The sequence below is a fragment of the Sciurus vulgaris genome (assembly GCF_902686455.1).
Source record: "Sciurus vulgaris genome assembly, chromosome: X".
In the NCBI taxonomy this organism is placed as follows: Eukaryota; Metazoa; Chordata; class Mammalia; order Rodentia; family Sciuridae; genus Sciurus; species Sciurus vulgaris.
Genome location: NC_136471.1, coordinates 44,380,679 through 44,403,522, shown reverse-complemented (window position 1 = coordinate 44,403,522; position 22,844 = coordinate 44,380,679). Strand labels below are relative to the sequence as shown.

General features: G+C 34.2%; 1 protein-coding gene across 2 annotated transcripts in view; it reads left to right on the top strand.

The window, feature by feature from the left end:
* Positions 1 to 22,844, top strand: part of RNF128 (ring finger protein 128) — a 105,969-nt gene that overhangs the window by 57,609 nt on the left and 25,516 nt on the right. For both annotated transcript variants that reach the window (XM_079124957.1, XM_079124956.1), the window contains exon 2: positions 17,424 to 17,671. In XM_079124957.1, the coding sequence (XP_078981083.1) occupies positions 17,424 to 17,671 (248 nt within the window). The remainder of the gene's footprint in view (positions 1 to 17,423; positions 17,672 to 22,844) is intronic.

Below are 22,844 nucleotides of genomic sequence, written 5' to 3'. Positions count from 1 at the left end.
GTACCTCATTTGTCTGGTTCATAAAAAGTAGAATAATAATACCTACTTTCCATGATGTTAGCAATAAAACATTTGGCCTTTACTGAGCAATGAGTGAATGTTAGTTCTCTTGAACTCTTTGCTTCTAATTTTTTTTTTTTTTTGGTGCTGGGAATTGAACCCAGGGCCTTGTGCATGCAAGGCAAGCACTTTACCAACTAAGTTATATCCCCAGCCCAGCCTCAATTTTTTTTACTACTAAACATAATAATTCCCCTTTGGTTATTATAGCTATTCAGTACCACACTTTGAAATATGTAACTGTTTATATGCAGAAGCAGAAAACAACTGTGACATCCATATTGCTATTTTTTTTGGAAGTTCCTGAGAAATGTGGATATAAATCACATAATCAAGAAATGGAAAGAACTATCTTATCTTTCTTCTCTCCTGTGTATTTTCATTTTAAGCAATGGCAAAATCTTAAAATTAAGATTTTATACTCCAACAATGGAAATGGCAAATGACAGTGGCCCTTTTGCTAGCATGGTGGTAGAGAAGGAACATAGGACTCAGATGAATTTTAATATGAATATGTAATAGCTTTGTGACCCTTGCCAAATTAATCTCTTTAAAACTCAAGTCTCTTCCCATGTAGAATGGAGAATGATAATTGCAACTACTTTACAGGATTATGATGAGCGCTAAATTAGATAATATAGGGAAAGCACTTAGTACATATCCTGGTACATAGATGTTTTAGTCAGTTTTTCATCACTGTGACCAAAAGAACTAAGAAGAACAACTTACAGGAAGAAAAGCTTATTTTGACTCAATGTTTCAGAGGTTTGGTCCTTAGACAGCCAACTCCATAGGTCTGGTCCAAAGAAGAGGCCAAAAATCATGGCAGCAGTGTGTGACAGAGGGAAACAACTCAGGATATGGCAACAAGAAGCAGAACTCACTCACCAGGGACAAAATATAAACCCCAAAGTCATACCCCCAGTTACCTACCTCCTCCAGCCACACCCTACCTACCTACACTTACTACCCAGTCAGTCCAATCAAGTGGATTAATCCATCAGTTAGGTTGAAGCTCTCATAATTTGATCATTTCACCTCAGAACATTCTTGAATGTTTTCATATATGAACTTTTGGGGGACACCACATATTCATACCATAACAATAGAGAATAGCTTACTTTCCTCCTACCCTCATCTATAGTTCAGTCTTGGCAATGTATATCATTGTAGTAATTCTCAGAGCCTCTAAAAAGCTAAAGAAAAAATAAATTTAAAAAATTCAAATAAAGAGGGCTGGGAATATAGCTCAGTAGGTAGAGTGCTCTGGGTTCAATCCCCAGCACTGCAAAAAAAAAAAAAAAAAAAAAAAAAAGCTAAAGAAACCAGGTGTAACTTTGTTTAATGCTTTATTTCTGAATTTATTTATTTGTAGAACCACTTTTATATTTAAATACTTAGCATTTGAAATGTAATTTAGGAAGTAGTGATACCATTCACTTGACAATTTCTTCCTTCTCTAACATATTTTATTTTTGGTTTCATTTTGTTTTATATTTAGGCTGACCCTATATTTTAATAGCATCAAAAATTTGTCAGTGTCAGGAAGTGACTAAACCAATAGAGTTGCCTCATTTATGATAAGAACACAATGTTTTCAACTGTGATAGCAAACATTTAGTTATATTTCTTTGTACCTTTTATATCAGGTTAATAAAACTTCAAAGCATAGATCTACAATCAAGGTTTATTCTCTTTATTGACTTTCAGAGACAATTTAATGTAAAAAAATAAAAATACAAGTGAGATAAGTTTGTGTTTGCTTTTATTATTAAGTGTGTGGGCTAGAGTGCAGAAACTAACTTTTGTGATATTTCATAGAGAAAGAAATGTAGTATACTCAGGTAGTAGAATATTATTTTTTCCCCAAAACTAGAAATTGAACCCAGGGGCCCTCTACTATGGAGCTACATCCCAGCCCTTTTTATTTGTTTTTGTTTTCTTATTTTAAGATAGAGTCTCCCAAAATTGCCCAGGCTGGCCTAGAACTTGCGATCCTCCTGCCTCAATCTCCAAAGTTTCTGGGATTATAGCTGTGTGTCACCACACCTGGCAATAGTAACTTTTATTTTTATTTTTTTTGGAACTTGTATGATACCAAAAGTTGTGAAGAGAGGCACACCAAATTTTCATTTGCTCTATGGATACCTAATGTAATACTAACTAATTGGACTACTATAACTCTTGTACCTGTGGGCCAGGACAAGATGAAGACCTTATCTCTCAACAGAATATTCTTCCTAACTTTAATGGTAAATGAAATTTCCAATCTAATCACCTTTTACAAATTATTTCTGAATAGGATGCATGTAAAAAGAGATTCCAAAATGAACAAAAGTTTCAAATCCCATTTATGACTAAAATCCTGTGCTAGATATTCTTAGGAGGAGAGGACTGAGCAAATAGATAAAGAAAACTAGTAGACTCCTTTCCTTCCAAAGAGCTCACATTTTCAATCTCTATTGTATTTTTGATAATGATATTTTCGTGTGTGTTATGGTTTGGATCTTAAATGTCCCCCAAAGGCCATCACTAAAGGCTTAGTCACCATCCTGTGTCACTATTCAGAGATAAGACCAAATAAAAGGAAGTGAGGTCACTTGGGACATGCCCTTGAAGGGATTTTGAGACCTCAGCCCCTTCCTGTCTCTTTCTGCTGCATGGCCAACACAAGGTGAGAAGCCTCCTCCACCATGCACTCCCTGTTGTGAAGTTCTACCTTGCCACAGGCCTCAAACAATGGGACCAAACAGTCATGGACTGAACCCTCTGGAATCATAAGCCAAGATAAATCATTCCTCCTTTTGTTTATCACAGGTGTTTTGTCACAGTGACACAAAGCAGACTAACACAGTCTGGCACTCAAGTAGCAATCAAGTAGGGTTTTCAGATCTACACAAAAATGGCACTGTACAGAGTTGGACAACATTTCAGGTACAGAGTGCATGTATCTTCTATGCATTCTTGTGCTAGTTCTACCTGGGCTAAAAGGTTGAGAGTAAAGGAGCAAATGGTGGAGGCCATGTCCCAGTTTCATTATAAGTCTAGACTATGACCTAATTCTGTGCATATATGTTTTTCCCTGGATACAACAACAATTTATTCAGTGTAATTCTCTTTTCCAAGGCTTTGTAATATAGGAAAACAGAACTGATGAATACAAGACAAAAAGATCACCAAATTCCAAATGTTCATTTATGTTTTCTTTCCCTGAAATTCATGTCTTCTGTTTATCTTTTTTTTACTGTCCAACGAATAATATCTTTCTAATTATTTAGCCTGTTGTACTTATCTTGTTAGTAGTTGCTTCACCTTGCACCATCAGATATTCTTATCAGATTCTGAACAGCTCTGGATATTGCAAAATTTATTATCCAAAGTATTGAATACATTAATGATGTAGAGTTTACTATCATTCCTCCAGAAAACATTTACAAGGAGCAACAGAAAATTATTGATTTAGTTTCTAGGACCTCTATCACCAAAAAACAAAACGACAATAGAAAACTAGCATAAGAAGGATGTGGTCACATGACTGTAGTCCCCCTTCTCAGGGAGGTAAAGCAGGAGGATCACAAGTTCTAGGTCAGCCTCAGCAACTTAGTGAGACCCCCATCTCAAAAACTAAAATGTGCTGGAGATGTAGCTCAGTGGTAGAGTATCCCTGGGTTCATTTTTCAGTACCACTAAAAGAAAAGAAAGATAGAAAATGTTTGCAAAAAATTTGTGATATATTCACAGAATATCCTATTATTAATGAGATATACCTTCTATAACTTTCTGCAATGGAGTATTTTATTGCTTTCTTTTTTACAGTATCTACACAATTTAAAGTTTTATAGAGATGCAACTTGTCCCAACTGCTTCAAGACTTCTTATTTATGCCCTTTGAACATTTTCCTAAGTGCCAAAATGCCAAAATCATCAGTCTCCTAGTGAACCAGAATGACTGTTCTGATTTGAACTTAGGGCTAAAACAGCATATGTCCTAGTACCTGAACATAAATCTGAAACTGAGGTGTATGGTCATTTCAACAGAGTCAGCACTGTGACAGTAAGCGTCACACTAAACACAAGATCTAAAGAGCAGGATGAGTATATAACTTCTTATCTTTACATATTGTATATCCTTGCTGTAGTCAGACATATCCTGTTTAGATATGCCATCCTCGTATGTAGGGAGGAGGTGCACCTTGGACTCTGTCCACCACAATTATCTTTAAAGTATAAATTTGTTTTCATTTTGAATTAATTCAAATTATACTAAATATAGCATACTATAGGTTCCTCCCCCATCTTTGAAGAATATATTCTTTTTTTGGGGGGGCGGGTGCTGGGGATTGAACCCATGGCCTTGTGCTTATAAGGCAAGCACTCTACTGACTGAGCTATCTCCCCAGCCCATGAAGAATATATTCTAAGATGTTCCATTTATGCTTTAAACCTCAGATAGTATTAAACCCTATTTATAGTCTGTTTTCCTATATAAACATGCCCATGATAAAATTTAATTTATGAATTAGACACAGTAAGAGATTAATAACAATAACTAATAATAAGAGAAAAATTGTAACATTATAATAAAAGTTATTTAAAATGTATCATTTATTTCTAGTGTTTTCCCTGTAATATTTGAATGGAAGTTAGCTGAAAATGCAGAAAGGGAAACCATGGGTAAGATGGAACTACTGTACTTAAAATTACATTCATCAAACATTTATTTGACAAATATTTATATATATTCCATTCCAATTACTCTGTTAGATGTTGTGGATACAGTTATGAAAGACATAGTTCTTAACCTGAAGAAGTTCATGGTTTAGTGAAGGACAAATAAACCAGATAACTACATGGGAAGCCTGTGTTGAACAGTATAAAAGTGGGACATCTAAACCAGATGGGTCAGGCTCTTATAAAAGGACGTTGAATTTTATTCTGTAGGTGATGTGGAACTTCTAAAGAGTCTTTAGCAAAAGAATAATAAGAATATTTTCCCCTTTTGGAAAAATTTCTATGATGGCCATGAAGAAAATGAAATAAAGGGCTAAGACTGGTAGCTTAGAGCACATTAGAAGGTCATTAATGGAGAATTAGGTGAGATATATTAATGACAATAGAAATTATTAGAACAGGAAAAGAAAAAGACTATTATATGATTAACTTTCAAACATAAATGTGGCTAATTTTCAAACCTCTTACTTGAAAGTTCATTACATATTAATGAAAACAAAATAATTCTATTGTCAGAGTCATTGGTCTGGACAAAGTAACTGGACAACCATCTTGAAATTCTCTGACTGTAAAATCACACTATGATTAAACTTCAATATTTCTCAAAGTATGGTCCACAGACCACATGCAGCAAAATAACCCACAGAACTTATTAAACCCATAGATTTTCATGCCCCACTCCAGACATACTGAGACAGGGAATGGGTCCCAGGGAGCTCAATATTTTAACAAGCTTTTCAGGAAATTCTCATTCAAATTAAAGTTTGAGGATCATTAATTCTAGCCCAGAAGTTCTTAAAATGTGATCTAAGAACTTCTGGTCTCTCAGATTCTCTCAAAGGTCCATGATGTTAAAACTACTTTCATAATAACATTTAGTCATTATTTACCTTATTCACTATTTAGTCATTATTTACCTTATTCACTATGTTGATATTTACACAGATGAAGTAAAGCAATGGTGACTAAAACTGCTGGTATCTTAAAAACAATTAAGATGGGGCACCAAACAGTATTAATTGTCGTCTCTATCCCCAGGCACTATAGGAAAAAGAAAATGCCAGTTTCACATAGGAATGTCCTTGATGAATCAGTAAGAATACTTAATTTTATTAAATCTCTACCCTGCACAACTTATATATATGTACATTTCTGTGTGATGAAATGGAAAGTAGGCCTAATACACTTTCATAGCACACCAAAATATATTTCTCTGAAGGAAAAGCAATTGTGTGACACAGTTGTCAGCTGAACTAGCTGCTTTCTTCAAACAACTCCTTTTAACTTGAAGACCTACTGACAAACAACAGCAATTCAGACTTAAGTATTTGGAAGATCTTTTGTAAAAATGAAAAATGAGCCTGTCATTTCAAGAAAAACAACTGACAGTGTTTGTTGGCCATGATATCAGTTTTCAAACAAAAATTAGAATTTTGTAAAACTTTTTACCCATCATGTGAGCTTGATAACTTCCCAATACTTAGACTTTTCTAATGAGATCAATGGTGATATTAATATATCACCAATATATTTTTTGATATCATATAATCTGGAAATGAGTCACCACTTGGAAGATCTACATTACTCAGTGAACCAATATTTTCCAAATGACCAAGGCATGGTATTACAAAACTATGAATGAATAAAAGATCCATTCAGCCTGCAAGGTAAACTAATAGGTTTTCAGTTAACTAAGTAGAAAAAGTTCATTGATATGGCTTCAAATTCTACCTTGCACCTAATGTTTAAGAAACTGCCACATATTGGGTTTTAGTGTAGTATGAAAGAAGAATATTTATGCTACTAAAAATTGTTTTAAAACACCACTCAATTTTCCAATTGCATTGTATATGTGAGTAAAAATTTACTTTATATGCCTCAAACAAAATAGAATAACACAGTTGGATTAAAGCAAAAGCAGATATGAAGATCTAGACTTGTTTACCTGTCTTCTTGCCCAGCCAGGGAGAGTGGTGCATGTCTGTAATCCCAGCAGCTTGGGAGGATGAGGCAGGAGGATTACAAGTTCAAAGTCAGCCTCAGTAATTTAGCAAGCAACTTGTTAGGCAAGGCAACTTTAGTGAGACCCTGTCTCAAAATAAAAAAAAAATAAATAAAGTTATCCAAATGACAATACTACTCTTCTTTATTGTACTTTTTGGCAAATATAGTGATTTTTAATAAAATTATGTTAATCATATTGCTGTATGTCTATGATTATTTAAATGAATGAATTATTTTTAAAATTACATAGTGTTAAATTCTAATCTGGTATCAATAGAAATAATCTACATAAGCAGTCATTGAGGCCTTCAATAACTTTAAAGAGCCTAATGTGTTCCTGAGACCAGAAAATTGGAGAATTGCTGATCTAGCTCTTGGGTTCCTAATGATAGACTAAAACATAACCACTAGTGGATGTCAGAATAGTTCAGGCAACAAGCACTAGGTGTTTTTAATAAAAATTCTAAGAATTGCTTACCTGTAAGTATGACATATCATGCACAAGTTATTCACTTGTAACTTTTTGAACACTGTTACATATATTTCCTTATGTTTCCTGAAGACTCCATTTACCAAAGATATTTTTTGTATACTATTATCAAGTCTGTGATTCAATCCGTGATGAAGTATTGCCTTCAAAACTAGGCAGGGCACAGTAGTGCACACCTTAATCCCAGAGACTGGGAGGCTGAGGCGGGAAGATTGCAAGTTTGAAGCCAGCCTCGGCAATTTATCAAAACCCTTTCTCAAAATATAAATAAATAAACAAATAAATAAATGAAAAGGGCTGGGGATATAGCTCAATGGTAGTGTGTCCTGGGTTCAATCCTCAGTACCAGGAGTGAGGGGGCCTACAACAGAAGTATTTGTTAGTGCAAGGCAGAAATGCAATTTACTATACATGATTATATGCCTGTGTTTTTTTTAATTGGCTTATAAAATGATAATGGTAAAATGTGATTTTGGTCATCATCTCTGCCATTACCCTTCCCCCCAAAATATGATCTGCAGTAACACAGAAGGTTAAGAACCATTGTTTTAAAAAACAGCTTACCAATACTATGTCTATTCTAAAACAGATGAGGTTTTAAGAAAAGGCTAGTTAGAAGCATGTTGACATCTTCAAGGGGCATACAGTACTGATTTGGTTTTGTTCCTAGTGAGCCACAGACCTATGTTTCCAGATATTTTAAGAAATCATTTTTATATTTGCTTCCTTAATGATGTGCCTATTGTTTTTAATCAAGGGAACTTCTATGAAGTAGTAAGTGTAAGAAACTTAAATTTGGTTCATCTTGACTGAGAATAATCAAAAGGAAACAAAAATGCCACAAAACAGGACCTTCAAGAAAGAATGACTAGTTTGGCTTAAATGTTTACATAATTTGTTGTCGGTTTTATAAAAACATCGCTAAAGATTCTTGGTATTCTGAGCTTTGGTATCCCTCTTTGAAATAGTTGGCCTTTCCCAGTCTTCCAAAGAATTTGGACTGTAGAGGGAAAAATAGCTTTTAAAGGCTACAGTAGACAAATGAATATTCAGAAGTCCACTTGAATTGGTTCCAGTTTTTCTAATGGAGGAAACATTTGTTATGTTGAAACTCTTCACACTTAGATCTTGTTCATTCTAGATATCAGTGAATTCCAAAGTGTTGACTCCATGTGCTATCAGAATGTCTGGGCAGTACTGAATATGAACTTAGTTTTAGAATAAGTACTTTGGCCTTCAGTTGTCCTTATTACTTGTAGTCACTCATTGTGAACACTTCCTCTTTAGTAATATTAAAAGTAGAATATTGGTTGAAAGAGATACTAGCACAGCTTTCCTCATGTCTTTCTGTTTTGTGTTTGAATGTCAAGGGAAATATGTAAGTATGCTATCACTATGCTTAGAATATTTCATATCTTGTAAAGTTTGTTTCACATTTTGACATGTTAATATTAAATATAAGGGAGAAAGACTCAGAGGCACAGAACGTACTGCATGATTTGTACTTAATAAATATTTGCTCAATGAATTTGAGCTTACAGATAACTAAGATTAGATCAAAACTATAATATCATTAACTTTTTAGAAGAAATGAAAGGGGCCATCACCAGCATGATCTTAGATTAAAATTCTATATTGCCCCCCAAAATCTTAGGATAGTTCCTTTTATTAATATTTTAATTGAATGATATTTAGTAATAGAAACAAGTGTTGCTACAGCCTATTTCATTAACTTTGATCCCAAGGTAGGTACATACCAAAACTTTTTTTCATTGTTGAACATTTGAAATTGGAGTTTATATTTCTTCTGCTGCTTATTTGCTATTTCTTTCTAATGTGTCCTTCTAAAATACTTTAGATAGCAGTGTGAACATGTGATAAAACTTGAACCACCTCTTGTTATTGTTAATGACTTTGAATTAGGAAGCTTAAGTTCTGTATAGAATTGGAATCTGTAACACTGCATACAAATGTAATCTCAAGATAAATGTCATTTAAGTCATACTGGACCCTCAAATTTTTATTTAAACAATTAGAATCCAGATTAGTTGTTCTTCAACATTAAATTTTCAAATACAAAATGGTATACACTAGAATTATAAAAATAACATTTTTTTTGCTGTTCAACCCTGAAAATATATTTATCAGATATAACACATTAACACTAATAAATAAGTTCTTGGCTTATTTCTACAAATCAGAAAGGCATTTAACTAATAATTTTTATAGTGTGTATCTTCATGAATTTGCCAAACAGTACAGGAATTAAAAAGGTGTAAGTGGTCTCACAATCACCTTTGAAACAAAGTGTGTATTTAGAGAGGTGAAATCCTGAAATGAGAGCTGTTGCATGATCAGTGTTTAGACCATTAGTGGTTTATTGTCCAATTAATGATCAGTTTCCTTCATCATACATTGTCAACAAATTTAAGATTTTTTTCTTTTCTTTGAGATGGCTGCTATGTTTTATTTAGAAAACTAGGATAAAATTAATAGTTGATTTGAATATTCCATAAAGATAGAAGAAATGTAGTCATGTTCTTTTGTCAGATGTGATTTCAGAACCTTAGAAACCTAGCATAACACTATATCCTTCAGGCAGAAACTTCAGCCAAATCTTCTGATTCCCAGTTCAGTGTTATTTTTGCTACAAATTGCTGCTTCCCTTTCCAGATTTTTAAAAAGGTTTTCTTCATGCATTATAGTCATACATAATATTGGGGTTCATTTTGACATATTCATGCATGCTTGGAATATAATTTGCTCCACTTCAGTCTCCAGTACTTCCTTGTTCCCCCGACCCCATTCACCTTCCTGTATTCTACTGATCTTCTTTCTATTTTTTTTAACTTTTATACATACTTTAGTTGTTGATGAACTTTTATTTATTTTTTATATGTGGTGCTGAGAATTGAACCCAGTGCCTCACATATACTAGGCAAGTGTTCTACCACCGAGACATAACCCCAGCCCCATGTTTTCTATTTAATTTTTTTTTTTTTTCAGTACTGGGGATCAAACTCAGGGCCTTGTGCTTGCAAGACAAGCACTCTCCCAGCTGAGCTATCTCCCCAGCCCTTCTATTTAATTTTTTAATTGATGCTTTATAGATGTACACAATGGTGGAATTTCTATATACACATAGCACAATTTGTTCAGTTTCATTCCACTGTTTACTTCCCTTTACCCATCCCTCCTTTCGTCCCCTCAATCCCCTTCCTCTACTCCACTGACCTCCCTTCTACTTCCATGGGATCCCTTCCCCTTTTCTCCTTATTTTGCTCAAGCTTCCACATATGAGAGAAAATATTTGACCTGTGAATTCCTAAGCGTGACTTATTTCACTTAGTATGATGTTCTCCAGTTCCATCCATTTTCCAACAAATGCCATAATTTCATTCTTTATGACTGAGTAAAACTCCATTGTGTATATACACCACATTTTCTTTATCCATTCATCTATTAATGGGCACCTGGTTTTAAGTTGAGTAATATCAGAACAATTGTAAAGTAATGCATTATTTTACAATTGGACATTGGAGGAAGATAAATTTAGTTTTTATAAGGAAAGATATTCTACTAACCTAGTGCCAGTTTGGGATGTGATCTGGAAATTATTTTTTCTACTGCTAGCCATAATAGTTATGTAAAATTCATTTCACTGGCTAAAATCATATTCTTCCTAATGGTGATTGACTAATCTATACAATATATTTGCAAGTACCTAGAGGGCAGGGACTTTTATTCCTTTTTGTAGCACCACAACCTAGCAGAGTGCCTAGCATGTATGTACATACTCAAAAAATATTTAATTTGATTGAGTGTGTAGTGTCTGCCTGTAATCCCAGTGACTTGGGAGGCTGAGGCAGGAGGACTGCAAGTTTAAGACCAACCTCAGCAATTTAGTGAGACCTTAAGGACTTAGTGAGACCTTGTCTCAAAATTAAAACAAAACAAAACATGGCTGGGATGTGGCTCAGTGGTTAATTGAGTACCAGAAAAAAACTTAATGGAAGAGGTTAGGGGTATTGTCTATCTTCAGCAATAATTTTATGAACTGTGATAAGACTGTTTGCATTTAATATGTGACTCTACAGTAAAAGAATAAACAGATAAGCAAAATTCTTCAACATAAATGACATAGATTTAATGATATTTGTTATCTGTTAATTGGATATCTGTTTATCTGTTAAACCTTCTTGAGGGTTTAAACTCCTGTCTTCAAAGAGGATCAATTTTCATGAGCGCTGAAGACTTAATTTGATCTTTTTTCTAGGAAGGGACTATCGGTACCTTCATCTTAAAAATAGAAAAAGATTATATTTTTGAAAAAATGACATTCTTTACATTTTCCAAATTTTGTTTAAAATGAAAAAAATAATCTTCTAGATTGTCTATGCATGTTTTAAATATTCCCCTCATTTTATTTTTTCCTTATAATAAATGGCTAATTTTCTGTACAGAATGTTTTCTAATCCTTTTCAAAATCACTCACAGGACTGTGGTACATCTCAGTGGTAGAGTGCTTGCCTAGCATACATGAGGCTGTGGTTCCATTTCCAGTACCATGAAAAACAAATCACTCCCAAAGTCATTAATTTTAATTCAAACCATTTGAAATAATCAGCTGAAATAACAGTCCATTTCCAAAATTTTGAGGACATAGAAAAACTTAATAACAAACCTCAGCAAGGCCTTCTTTAGCAGCAGAAACATAGAACTGTCAGGAAAAGTTTTTTTTTTCCCCTGTACTACCAAAAATAAACCTGCTCTTTGTAGTTTTAGGGTACCTATCTTATTTTGTGATTTTGATTTTCAATAGTGTAGCAATAGAAAAGCAAACTTAACTTCAAATTGTACATAGACTGGCTTTTAAAATAGTTATGAATAAGTACAAAGAATAAGCAACATAAATTTGTTTTAAGGTAAATTTTGAATTGTGTACTACTTATACATTAAGTGTTGATTCTGTAATGTCCAATGGTAAGCTGGAGTCAGCTTGCCATCAGTTGTTCCATTTCTTCCCAAATCCACATGTATGTGGCCACGGTGGGGGTATTTACACCATAGATTTTGGTACACACTACAAATCAGGGCTTCCTGTAACCCTGAAAGCTAATTGTTAAACTTTTACCACTATAACTCTGTATGTACCTAATTGATTTTCATTTTTAAAATAAAATAATAATTTTAGGTTTCATTGAAACTACAGAACAAATATAGAATAGTGGTGAAAAGCAGAAACACTAAAGCCAACCTGTCTTGGGTTCAAATACCACTCCTGCATTGACTAGCTTGTATTATCCTACACAATCTAGCCAATATCATCTTTAATGGGAACAATAGCAATGTCTACCTTGTAAGGTTGATGTGATGATTAAATATGTTAAAGACCTAGTTTATAGATAAATCTTATCTGACAACCTCAATTCTGCAGAACATAGCCAGGATTCAGGAAGCAAACAAAAATGTCTGAGCAACCAATATAAATGCCAGAGGGTACTTGCATTTGAAGTTTGCCCAAGCTCTTTCTGATTCTGGTTTACTTACTCTTTCTGTAGAACCAAGCTTGATTGTCTTTTCTGAGTCAACAGATTAGAAGCCTAAGATTAAAGAGGAGTGCTGCTGCTAGAAGCAACAAGTTGAGTGAGAATGTTCCTCCCTCAAGAAACATTGATGAATGTGAGAATCAAGAATAACTGAGACTAGATGATCTCCAAGGTCCATTCTTGCTCCAAAAATGTACTTATTGGGTAAAAAATCATAATAGGTTAAGGACAAATAATACTACATTAAATAATGGCTCACAGAGATGACCCAGTGTCAATAATAAATCAGAATAAGTATATCCTAGTTAAGAAAATAGGGCAATATCAGATTACTTTTTAAGATGTCTGTTCAAAATTGTTCATTACAGAGTGCCATGGAATAAAAATCTAATCTATTACAAATGAACATGAAACATTTCTGAGTACGGTAGATGTAGTAAATAGATTAATTTATATATCTATATACTTCACAGCAGTCCATTGGAGCAAGTATTCTATATTAGATGGACACAGTGGCACATACTGTAATCCCAGTGGCTTGGGAGGCTGAGACAGGAGGATTGCAGGTTTGAGGTCAGCCTCAGCAATTTTGTATTATCATCATCAACTTAGCAACTTAGCAAGATTCTGTCTCAAAATAAAATAAATAAATAAATAAAAAGACTGGGACTGTAGATAAATAAATAAAAAGACTGGGACTGTAGCTTAGTAGTAAAGTACCCTTGGGTTCACTCCCCAGTACAAAAAATTTACACATTAAAAATGTAATGGATAACATTTCCACCATTATGTACAACTTTAATATACCATTAAAAACATGAAAAAAAATAAATGATGTGTCCTTATGAAGTTGTGCTACATAAGCGCTTATACCAGTGTTTCTCTGCTTTCCTGCATCTGGGCAACATAACAGTGATCATCAGTTTTAAAAAGTAGCCTTCACAATCATTAAAACTGTCACAGAATATATTATAAAGTTACATTGCTTATTTTCTCTTGAAATATATTTTAAGCATTTTTATCAAAATGGTAACATCTTAATACAAAAAACTTTTTGTATTTGTAAGACTTAGCTTAAAAAACATTCAAATTGAAATGAAAGAATTAAGGTCATTGGCAATTAAGTCTATTAGGAATATTATGAGTTTTGTAAAAGAAAAACACTTTTAGATACTTAGTATATGTCTCTTCTGCAGAAATTAAATGCTGCTTAGAGATTCTCTTTAAATATTTTTAATTCCTGTACTCAATTTTTGTTTCTGTTAATCTGTGGAATGTTCTATAGAAAGTTGGTTGTACTTTTGAGCTATGTAAATATATTTACATAGCTCAAAAGTATATGTGACCACATTAAAAATAGTATCTTTCTTAGTAAAAATTTGATTGCCTACAAGATAGTTAAAATTAAGTATGTGTGTAAAGGTATTTGTTACCTGTAAACTTTATTTATGTGGAACATCTAATTTCCTGACAATACAGGGAAGGCATTCCCATAGTTAATTAAGAGATTCTTGCCAGTCGTGATGCTGTACACCTATAATCCCAGCCACTTGGGATGCTGAGACAGGAGGATTGTGTGTTCAAAGCCAACCTCAGCAAAAGCAAGGCACTAAGCAACTCAGTGAGACCCTGTCTCTAAATAAAATACAAAATAGGGCTGGGGGTGTGGCTCAGTGGTCGAGTGCCCCTGACTTCAAGCTCCGGTACCAAAAAAAAAAAAAAATTTCTCTGTCCTAAAATGTTCTTAATTTAGAAAGGGAGTAAGGCATACAAATTGAGATGCAAAGCAAAATAAGTACTAGATAGGTATTAAAACCAAGTGATGACTGGGTTCGATGGAATACTCCTGTAATCCCAATGGCTTGGGAGACTGACGCAGGAGGATGGCAAGTTCAAAGCCAGCCTCAGCAACTTAGCAAGGGCCTAAGCAACTCAGTGAGACCCTGTCTCTAAATAAAATACAAAAATGGGCTGCAGATGTTGCTCAGTGGGTAAGCACCCTGAGTTCAATCCCTGGTACCTAAAACAAAAGTAACAAATGATGAGAACAACAAGGAACACTTACTTTCTCACTCAGAATTTGGGAAGACTATTTAGGGGCAACATTTAAGCTGGGACTTGAGTAATACATAGACAAGCAGAAAAGGAGAGAGTGTCAGAACAGTCATAGGGCATTTTAGGCTGAGGGAGCAGAAAAAACAAAGAGAGTTATGAAAATTGAATGACAATAGACAATCCCATGTGACTGGATCTGAATTTTCATGAGGTGGAATGTAGTGAGGATATATCAAACTGGAAGTCAGTTGAGATCACATATGCTTTACATGCTAGACCCAGGATTCAGACTTTAATGAATAATAAAAAATCACTAAACACTTCTGGGCAGGAAGGAAAGAGATATGATCCAAACTAGTGATGGCAAAAATGGTAAAAGGAAGGTAAACTCTGATAAAATTTTAAGAACAGGGGCATACTGATTATAGCACACCCAGTTAGGAGGTTACTGAAATAGTTTTAGGCAAGGAAATTATGAAGACCTACACGAAGGCAGCAGAAATGGAAAGAACGATCCTATCATGGGAGACAAAAAGGAAGTAAGTAGGATGTACAGGACTGACTAGGTAAGCAGTAAACATTCAAACATGATTCTGTGGTTTAAACCAGGTGACCAGAAGGGTTGTGATGCCATTAGTTGTGACTGGGAACACTGGAGGAGGAGCCATTTTAGATGACTGCAAGGGTGTAGGGAAGATGAGGTATATCCTAATGCTTAGAAGCAAGTCTTTTATATGATTAGAAAATTAGTTCAGTAGATTTTTTATTGTTGGATTATATATAGCCTGTATGAATATGGATTATGAGAACTGAAGCACAGCATTGTTCCTAATATGTAGACAATGTACATTTCTTGAGTATCTTTGTTTTTAATCTCCATCTGACCACAATAGACAGTATGTTCCTGAGCATCCACCCCTGCCACCCACCTCATATCTTCTAAAAGAATAAAAACTTATTTCTGTTAGTCAAAAAAGCTTACTTGAAGGCCCAATCAGTGATTTGAAAGGAAATCTTTAAAATAATATATTCCAAATCTTATGCTTAGATTTATTTATGCTTTCCAAGATTATGCAGGTTACAATATCAGAAATAAATGCTAGGTTATATAAATAATTGAAACATTATAACCAGTCATTTTCTTGAGACATGGCTTACAGAGAAAAGATAAATGATGTCTGCATTTTTAGAATCCTAGTTAGAAATTTAAAGTCCACAAATAAATGATAAAAAGAGCCACTTACTTGAAAAACTACCAATTCTCCACAGGGTTTGTACTCTCTCTTTTTTTATTTTTTGTACTTGTAGGTGGACATCATACCTTTATTTTATGTGTTTATTTTTATGTGGTGCTAAGGATCAAACCCAGTTCCTCACACATGCTAGGCAAGCACTCTACCACTGAGCTACAGCCCCAGCCCCTGGGATTGTACTATTAATTTATTATTGAATGTGTGAATATTACTATAGTGTTGTAATTACATGTTTAAATTCTTGTGTAAAGGTCCTTTTAGATTCTTGTTTTTGTGTGGTTGTTTATTCCAGATTGGAGTTTGATTATTAACCTCAAATAGTGCCCTAAGCTAATATCGTGGGAGGTTTCACTGGTCTGTAAAACCCTAACATTCAAAGAACTCTTCTTTTGCTTAAGATTATTGACCCAAGGTCATATAAACTAGAAGGAATATAAATCTTGATAAGCATTGGAATAGCTGAACATTCTGACATTCTTGGAATATAGAAAAAAATGATTGTCTTTTTTCCCAAAAAAACATATATATTTGGGTCTAGAAAAAGGGATTATTACAGAAAGTATGCCTTTAGTAATAAACAATCTAATTTCAGACATTCTTAATTAGCACTGAATATAAACATTTCCATCAGTTCTATGTGTAATCTTCATTGCTAACCAGATCATGTCAATGTAAAACCTTAGACTACTTTGGACAAATTTTATATTGCTGTTGAGGTTATAGACAAATGGCACATTGTGGACATGACTAGGTCATACATTTGGGTTTATATATATTATTTTTCTCGGATTACTGTCCTGACATGTAAATCCATATACATGTTAGTAATGAATACTTATGATAATCTGTCACCCTGCAAGTAGAGAGATGTGTAGCTGAATATTTTTATATTTCCTAAATCTCAGATTCTCTGGGACACAGGTCCTATTATCTAGCAGCTAGTGGTCTATTTGTCGTTAAACAAATCTTCATATAAAATGTAAATTGGGCCCCAAAGACGATACTCTTGAACTGTGGGTAATTAATCTGAGGAGAGGGGAAGTATCTTGTATATAATAGCTTCCTTACTAAACTGTCTGTATGTTAGAATCAGTAACCAAGCTTCATGAATATTTTATATTCCCCCACAACTTGTATGTAGATAGTAGTTGCTCAGTGAATGTTAATTGAATGAATGAGTGACCTTCTTTTGTCTCACTGTGTCTCATTTTTAATCATTTTAGCAGTTGGATTTTTGTCTTAAGAGTGTCAAACTAAAACTGAATTCCTTTTCTTTTACAGGTGCAGGAGACATTGTTGCAATCATGATTGGCAATCTGAAAGGAACAAAAATTCTACAATCTATTCAAAGAGGCATACAAGTAACAATGGTCATTGAAGTAGGAAAAAAACATGGCCCTTGGGTGAATCACTATTCAATTTTCTTTGTTTCCGTGTCCTTTTTTATCATTACGGCAGCAACCGTGGGCTATTTTATCTTTTATTCTGCTCGAAGATTACGGAATGCAAGAGCTCAAAGCAGGAAGCAGGTTTGTAATGCTCCTGTCTTCCCATTTAAAATATTTTTATGTTTTAATTACAGTTTCAGTGTCATGCATTTTCATATATTTCCCTTGGTAGACAAAGATCTATGCATATGTTTTATGAAATCTAGTAGTCTTTAAAATTATGTCAACCTCCATCTTCTCAAATCTTTTATTTTTGTAATTTGTCAAGGAACTTAATCCTGCCTGATTAAGTCTTTAACACCTCATTAGGGAGCACAGCCAGAATTTAATTATAAATGGGTGTAAGTACATAGATTCTTTTAAATAAACATTTTTAAAAATTATAACAGCTTTTCATATTCAGTAAAGAAAATGTAGACCTTAGAAGGGAAAAGGGAAAAATCCTTCACAAAACCCAACATAACAAAATATCTGTAATCTCTGCCCAAAGCAAACATTTTTATTTTACATGTATATGTCTTTGCATATGAGATTGGGGCTGAAGAAATAGATTAGGCAGACTTTCATGAGAAGGAAGATTTAAAGATCTAATTGTGCATGTTATAGTGCCAGGCTCCAGACTATCACATATTTATAATATCTACCATATTATAACACTGATACATAAAAGTACAAAACATAGAAACAATAGAGCAAAAATACCAAAGTATTATTGAACAGGGAAGTGCCCATGATTCTGTGGCATTGATCCTGGCACCTATAAACTTTTTGTTATCCCTCTGATAGCCTCACTTCTGTCCTTATTCATACAGCCTTATTCAGATGTATGTGTGGCCACTCCCACGCATAACTCTTCAGTTCCCTTGGCTGTTCTCTTTGTCTTCTCTTTGGTCTTTGTGGGATATTGGTTCCAGGACCTCCAGATGGATACCAAAATTTGCACATGGGCAATCCCTTATATAAAATGGTGTAGTATTTGTAGAGAACCTGCATATATCCTCCCATATACTTTAAATCATCTCTAAATTACTTATGATACCTAATACAATGTAAGTGCTGTGTAAATAGTTGTTATATTTTATAAAAATAATGGCAAGAAAACAACTGTACAGGATCAGTAGAGGCATAATTTTTTATTCTGATGATTTTCAATCCAAACCTGGTTGAATTCAAGCATGAAGAACTCCTGGTTATAGAGAGCTCTTTGTACTTGCCAAAAAAATCCAATCCTGGTTAAATCCTACTTGCCACCTACTCTGTCTGCACCTTGTATACCTAAAGTAGCAGAAAACATTTACAGCTACACTGACTGATCTGTCTTTAAATTTATTACCCTTAATACTGCCCATTAATCATATTGTATTTTTCTTAGCCATTTATTCTACTTTCCTAGGTGAGTAATCCTACCTTTTCCTTTCTCCTTAAGCATCCAACAGCTCCTCCAACTTTATTCTCACTATTCCACTGATAAAAATTGAAGCAATCAAAAAAGTACTTCTAGGCTGGGGTTGTAGCTCAGTGGTAGAGCACTTTCCCTAGCATGTATGAGGTACTGGGTTCAATCCTCAGCAACATATAAAAATAAAAAAAATTAAATAAAGGTATTGTGTCCATCTACAACTAAAAATATTCTTTTATAAAGTACTTCCAAGCCTGTCATGGTGGTGTAGGCCTATGATCTCAGTGGGTTAGGAGGCTGAGGCAGGAGGATTGCAAGTTCAAAGCCAGCCTCAGCAAAAGGTGCTAAGCAACTGAGTGAGAATCTCTCTCTAAATAAAATACAAATTGGGGCTGGGGACGTATCATGGTCAAATGCCCCTGAGATCAATCCCTGGTATCCCCTACCCCACCTAAAAAAAAGTACTTCCACATCTATCCATCTAAGTGCATTTAAGTCTTTGTCCTATTGCTTTGCTCTGTCTTCTGTTACTGTGGATGAACTGTTCCCTTGAAAAGGTCAGCTTTTCCCTCATGTACAGGATCCTTTTTGTCTTTTGTATACTAAAGAACATTACTGCAGCAATTGTCCTCTCTCACTCTCCTACCACTAACAATGTTTCCTCTAGATTTTTCCCATCAACACAGAAACATACTATTATGCTCCCATTTTCAAAAGAATTTTTTCTTGATCCAAGAACAGAAATCTTGCATTATTTTTTTCCCTCCTTTTTCCTCACTTCCCACATAATCTCCATTGGTTCCACCTCCATTATATACTGGATATATAATTGGATTCTGGAATCCAATTATGCCTTACACCTCCATTGCTTGTGTTCTAGTCCATACCATCATCATTACTTACTCCTCTTCCCTTCAGGTATTCTCAACACAATGGCAGAATGGTATGCTACTCCCCCAGAATGTTTTGTTTGATGGGCTTTCAGATGTTCTTCCAGTAGATGCAACAGAATACATTTTTATATGTACTGAGAAATTCCTCCAAAGGCAATGAATTTCTGGCCATCTTAAGCACTCTTTCTGAAAAGCAAAGAGCAACCAAGTATATTTGGGGGTGGGAGGATCAATGAGGATTTCTATATAGCAAGAATGTCAATTGAGTTTAAGAAGAAATGAGAAAATGAAATTTAATTTTAAAAACTTCATAAAGATAGATATTATGTATGGTAAAAAGTGATGAATATCTCAGTGTTTAAAGTCATTTGACTTCTGTCCTTTTCAGAGAAGTCACTTATCATTTTGGTGGCAGGTTCAGCCTGTTACTAGCTATGGTCAAAAGGATGTTTCAAATTCCTTTGCTAGGCCACTTAATAGCTTCACATTGTGTTAATATTTCACATTTGTACATTATGCTTTTTTATCTCTGAGGTGGGAAAGAAACTGCTATCATGTATGACTAACTATTCAAAGGTTATAGTAGCAATGACGAGAGTGTTCGGTTTGTGTATGTTCACTGTAGGGTATGTGTTTTGGTATTTAATTGCTATTATAAATACATTGACTCAGTCAGCAAGTAATAAGCAGTTTATAAAATATCTTTGGTGTTGCACAAGCTTCATTGAACACGTAGCCCTGATCTCATCTTTCATTTAAGAAATTTTTATAGTTTGTAATATATTTATGAAAAATTAACCTCTGTAGGCTTGGTTTAGAATAGCAATGAAACTTCTAATCTATTATAGAAGCTTTTGAAAGGGCATATTTTACAACTTAATGGACTATATCAGTTTATCATTCCTGGACAAAATGGTTAAATATGTGGCTGATAATCCTTTTACTTATAAATATTTGAGAGTCCTATAATATTGTTTATATATTTAATTTTAATGACCTCTGATTTATTTTTAAAAGGTAGAACTTGATACATATGATGGTTATAACTATCACTAAACATTTAACTCCATTATCTACATTTACTGGTAGAAGTGGTGATGGAGTGAGTTATGAAAACTTGCATTAGAATATTAGGGAAAATAATGTATTCAGGAACCTCTTTCTTCTGAATATTATGATATATGGTATACAATTTCAAGCAAACTGATAACTATATAGCCATAAGTTTTGTTGACTGAGAGCTTAAATGAGCCCCCAGATGTAATGACTTGACATGTCATAGAAAATGAGTAAGAACACAAATCATCCCTGTTTTGGGGGATGGGAAACTTTTAAATAGGACAAGAAGTATCAGTGAGTTATGAATGAAAATAACATATTAGACTTTACACATTCAGTTTTTGTCCCCACTGGGAACAGTCCTAACCAGAGACAAGGAAAATTCTTAGAAACCTATGTCATACTCAAACTAAACTACATGTGGGATTGACCACTATAACACTTGAATCTAGCATAGGGTTCCCAGCATTTGGGGACTGTAGTACATGTATCCTAACTGTATTCAAGCAGTTGATACTCAATAGACATTCATCTATTATATTAAACATTATCCAAAAGAGGGTTCTAGGTAAAATAGGGTCTGACATTTACTTTAAATGAAGAGTGACTTTAATAGGAGAAAGATTGCTATAATCCCAGCAATTTGAGAGACCGAGGCAGGAGAATTGCAAGTTTGAGGCCCAGGGATATAGTTCAGTGGTATAGTACTCCTGGGTTCAATCATCAGTAATACAAATGCATGCGTGCGTGCATTCACGAACACAAGGGGGGAGAGAGAGAGAGAGAGAGAGAGAGAGAGAGAGAAGAAAATTTAGTAATTAAGATAGAGAGATTAGAAGGAATCATCTTCCAAAAGTAGGGAAAAGAATGGGGAAGAATAAAGTATTGATAAAAATGGTCACACAGACCCAACACATAATGGTAGAGAATGCTAGGATTCAACACTGAGAAAGAGCATATATTCTAACAGAATAGAATCTATTAATCATTTTAGTTAAAATGAAGGCCCAAGTAGCCCTAGGGTAATAGCTTTCAAGTTTTAGGTGTGGAAACTCAGAAAGAGAGTCTTAAAGACACATACAAATTCTCAAATTTACAGAAATTTCCATGGGGAAGGGGATTGTAATTTATATTACTGATCACTGACCCCTCTCAACTGAAGGATGGACCAAAATAAGACTAGCTGCTGGGTATAGAACTAATACTGAATGATACCTATGTAATCCCACGGGAGATAGATGATCTTGCTGTACAACAGTTACTAGAAACCTAAAACTAAATAATAATATGAATTGAGAAAAATGATTGACCTTGTCCCCAGCTAACATGGAACTTAGAAATGACAGAATCATTGCCACTAGAAACAACACTTGTCCATATTAATATTTGGTAAATGGACAAAGGCCAATGCTTTTAGGAAGGTTTAATAAACACTTGTCTGATACTTCCTGATTTATTTTGTAACTAAATAAAACTGTATCATAACCATGCTGTGATATGGTATAATACTGGTATTGCTAGTAAGATTCAACTCCCTTATATAAATCAATCATATGGTAATCAGATGGGTTAATTAATTGAACTAAAAGCTCCTCAGGAAGTTATACCAATGGCGAGTGAATAGCCTAAGGAAGAATTAAAATGATGTAGTTTCTTACATTATTAAATAGCTTTGCACAAGTTTATCACAAATTTTAAGTGGCCATAGATCATGGGAGTAAATAGATAATTAAATTGGTACAATATAAAGATATTTGTGATGGTCTTGTAGACTGGAGAAATTGTTCCTTTGGGACCCGTTTCTACCCCTTGATTGCTTCGGCAAGTATTAGGTTTAAATAATGTTGTTCAATCTATATACATATGTGTATATATTATACAAATACTACACTATATATATATA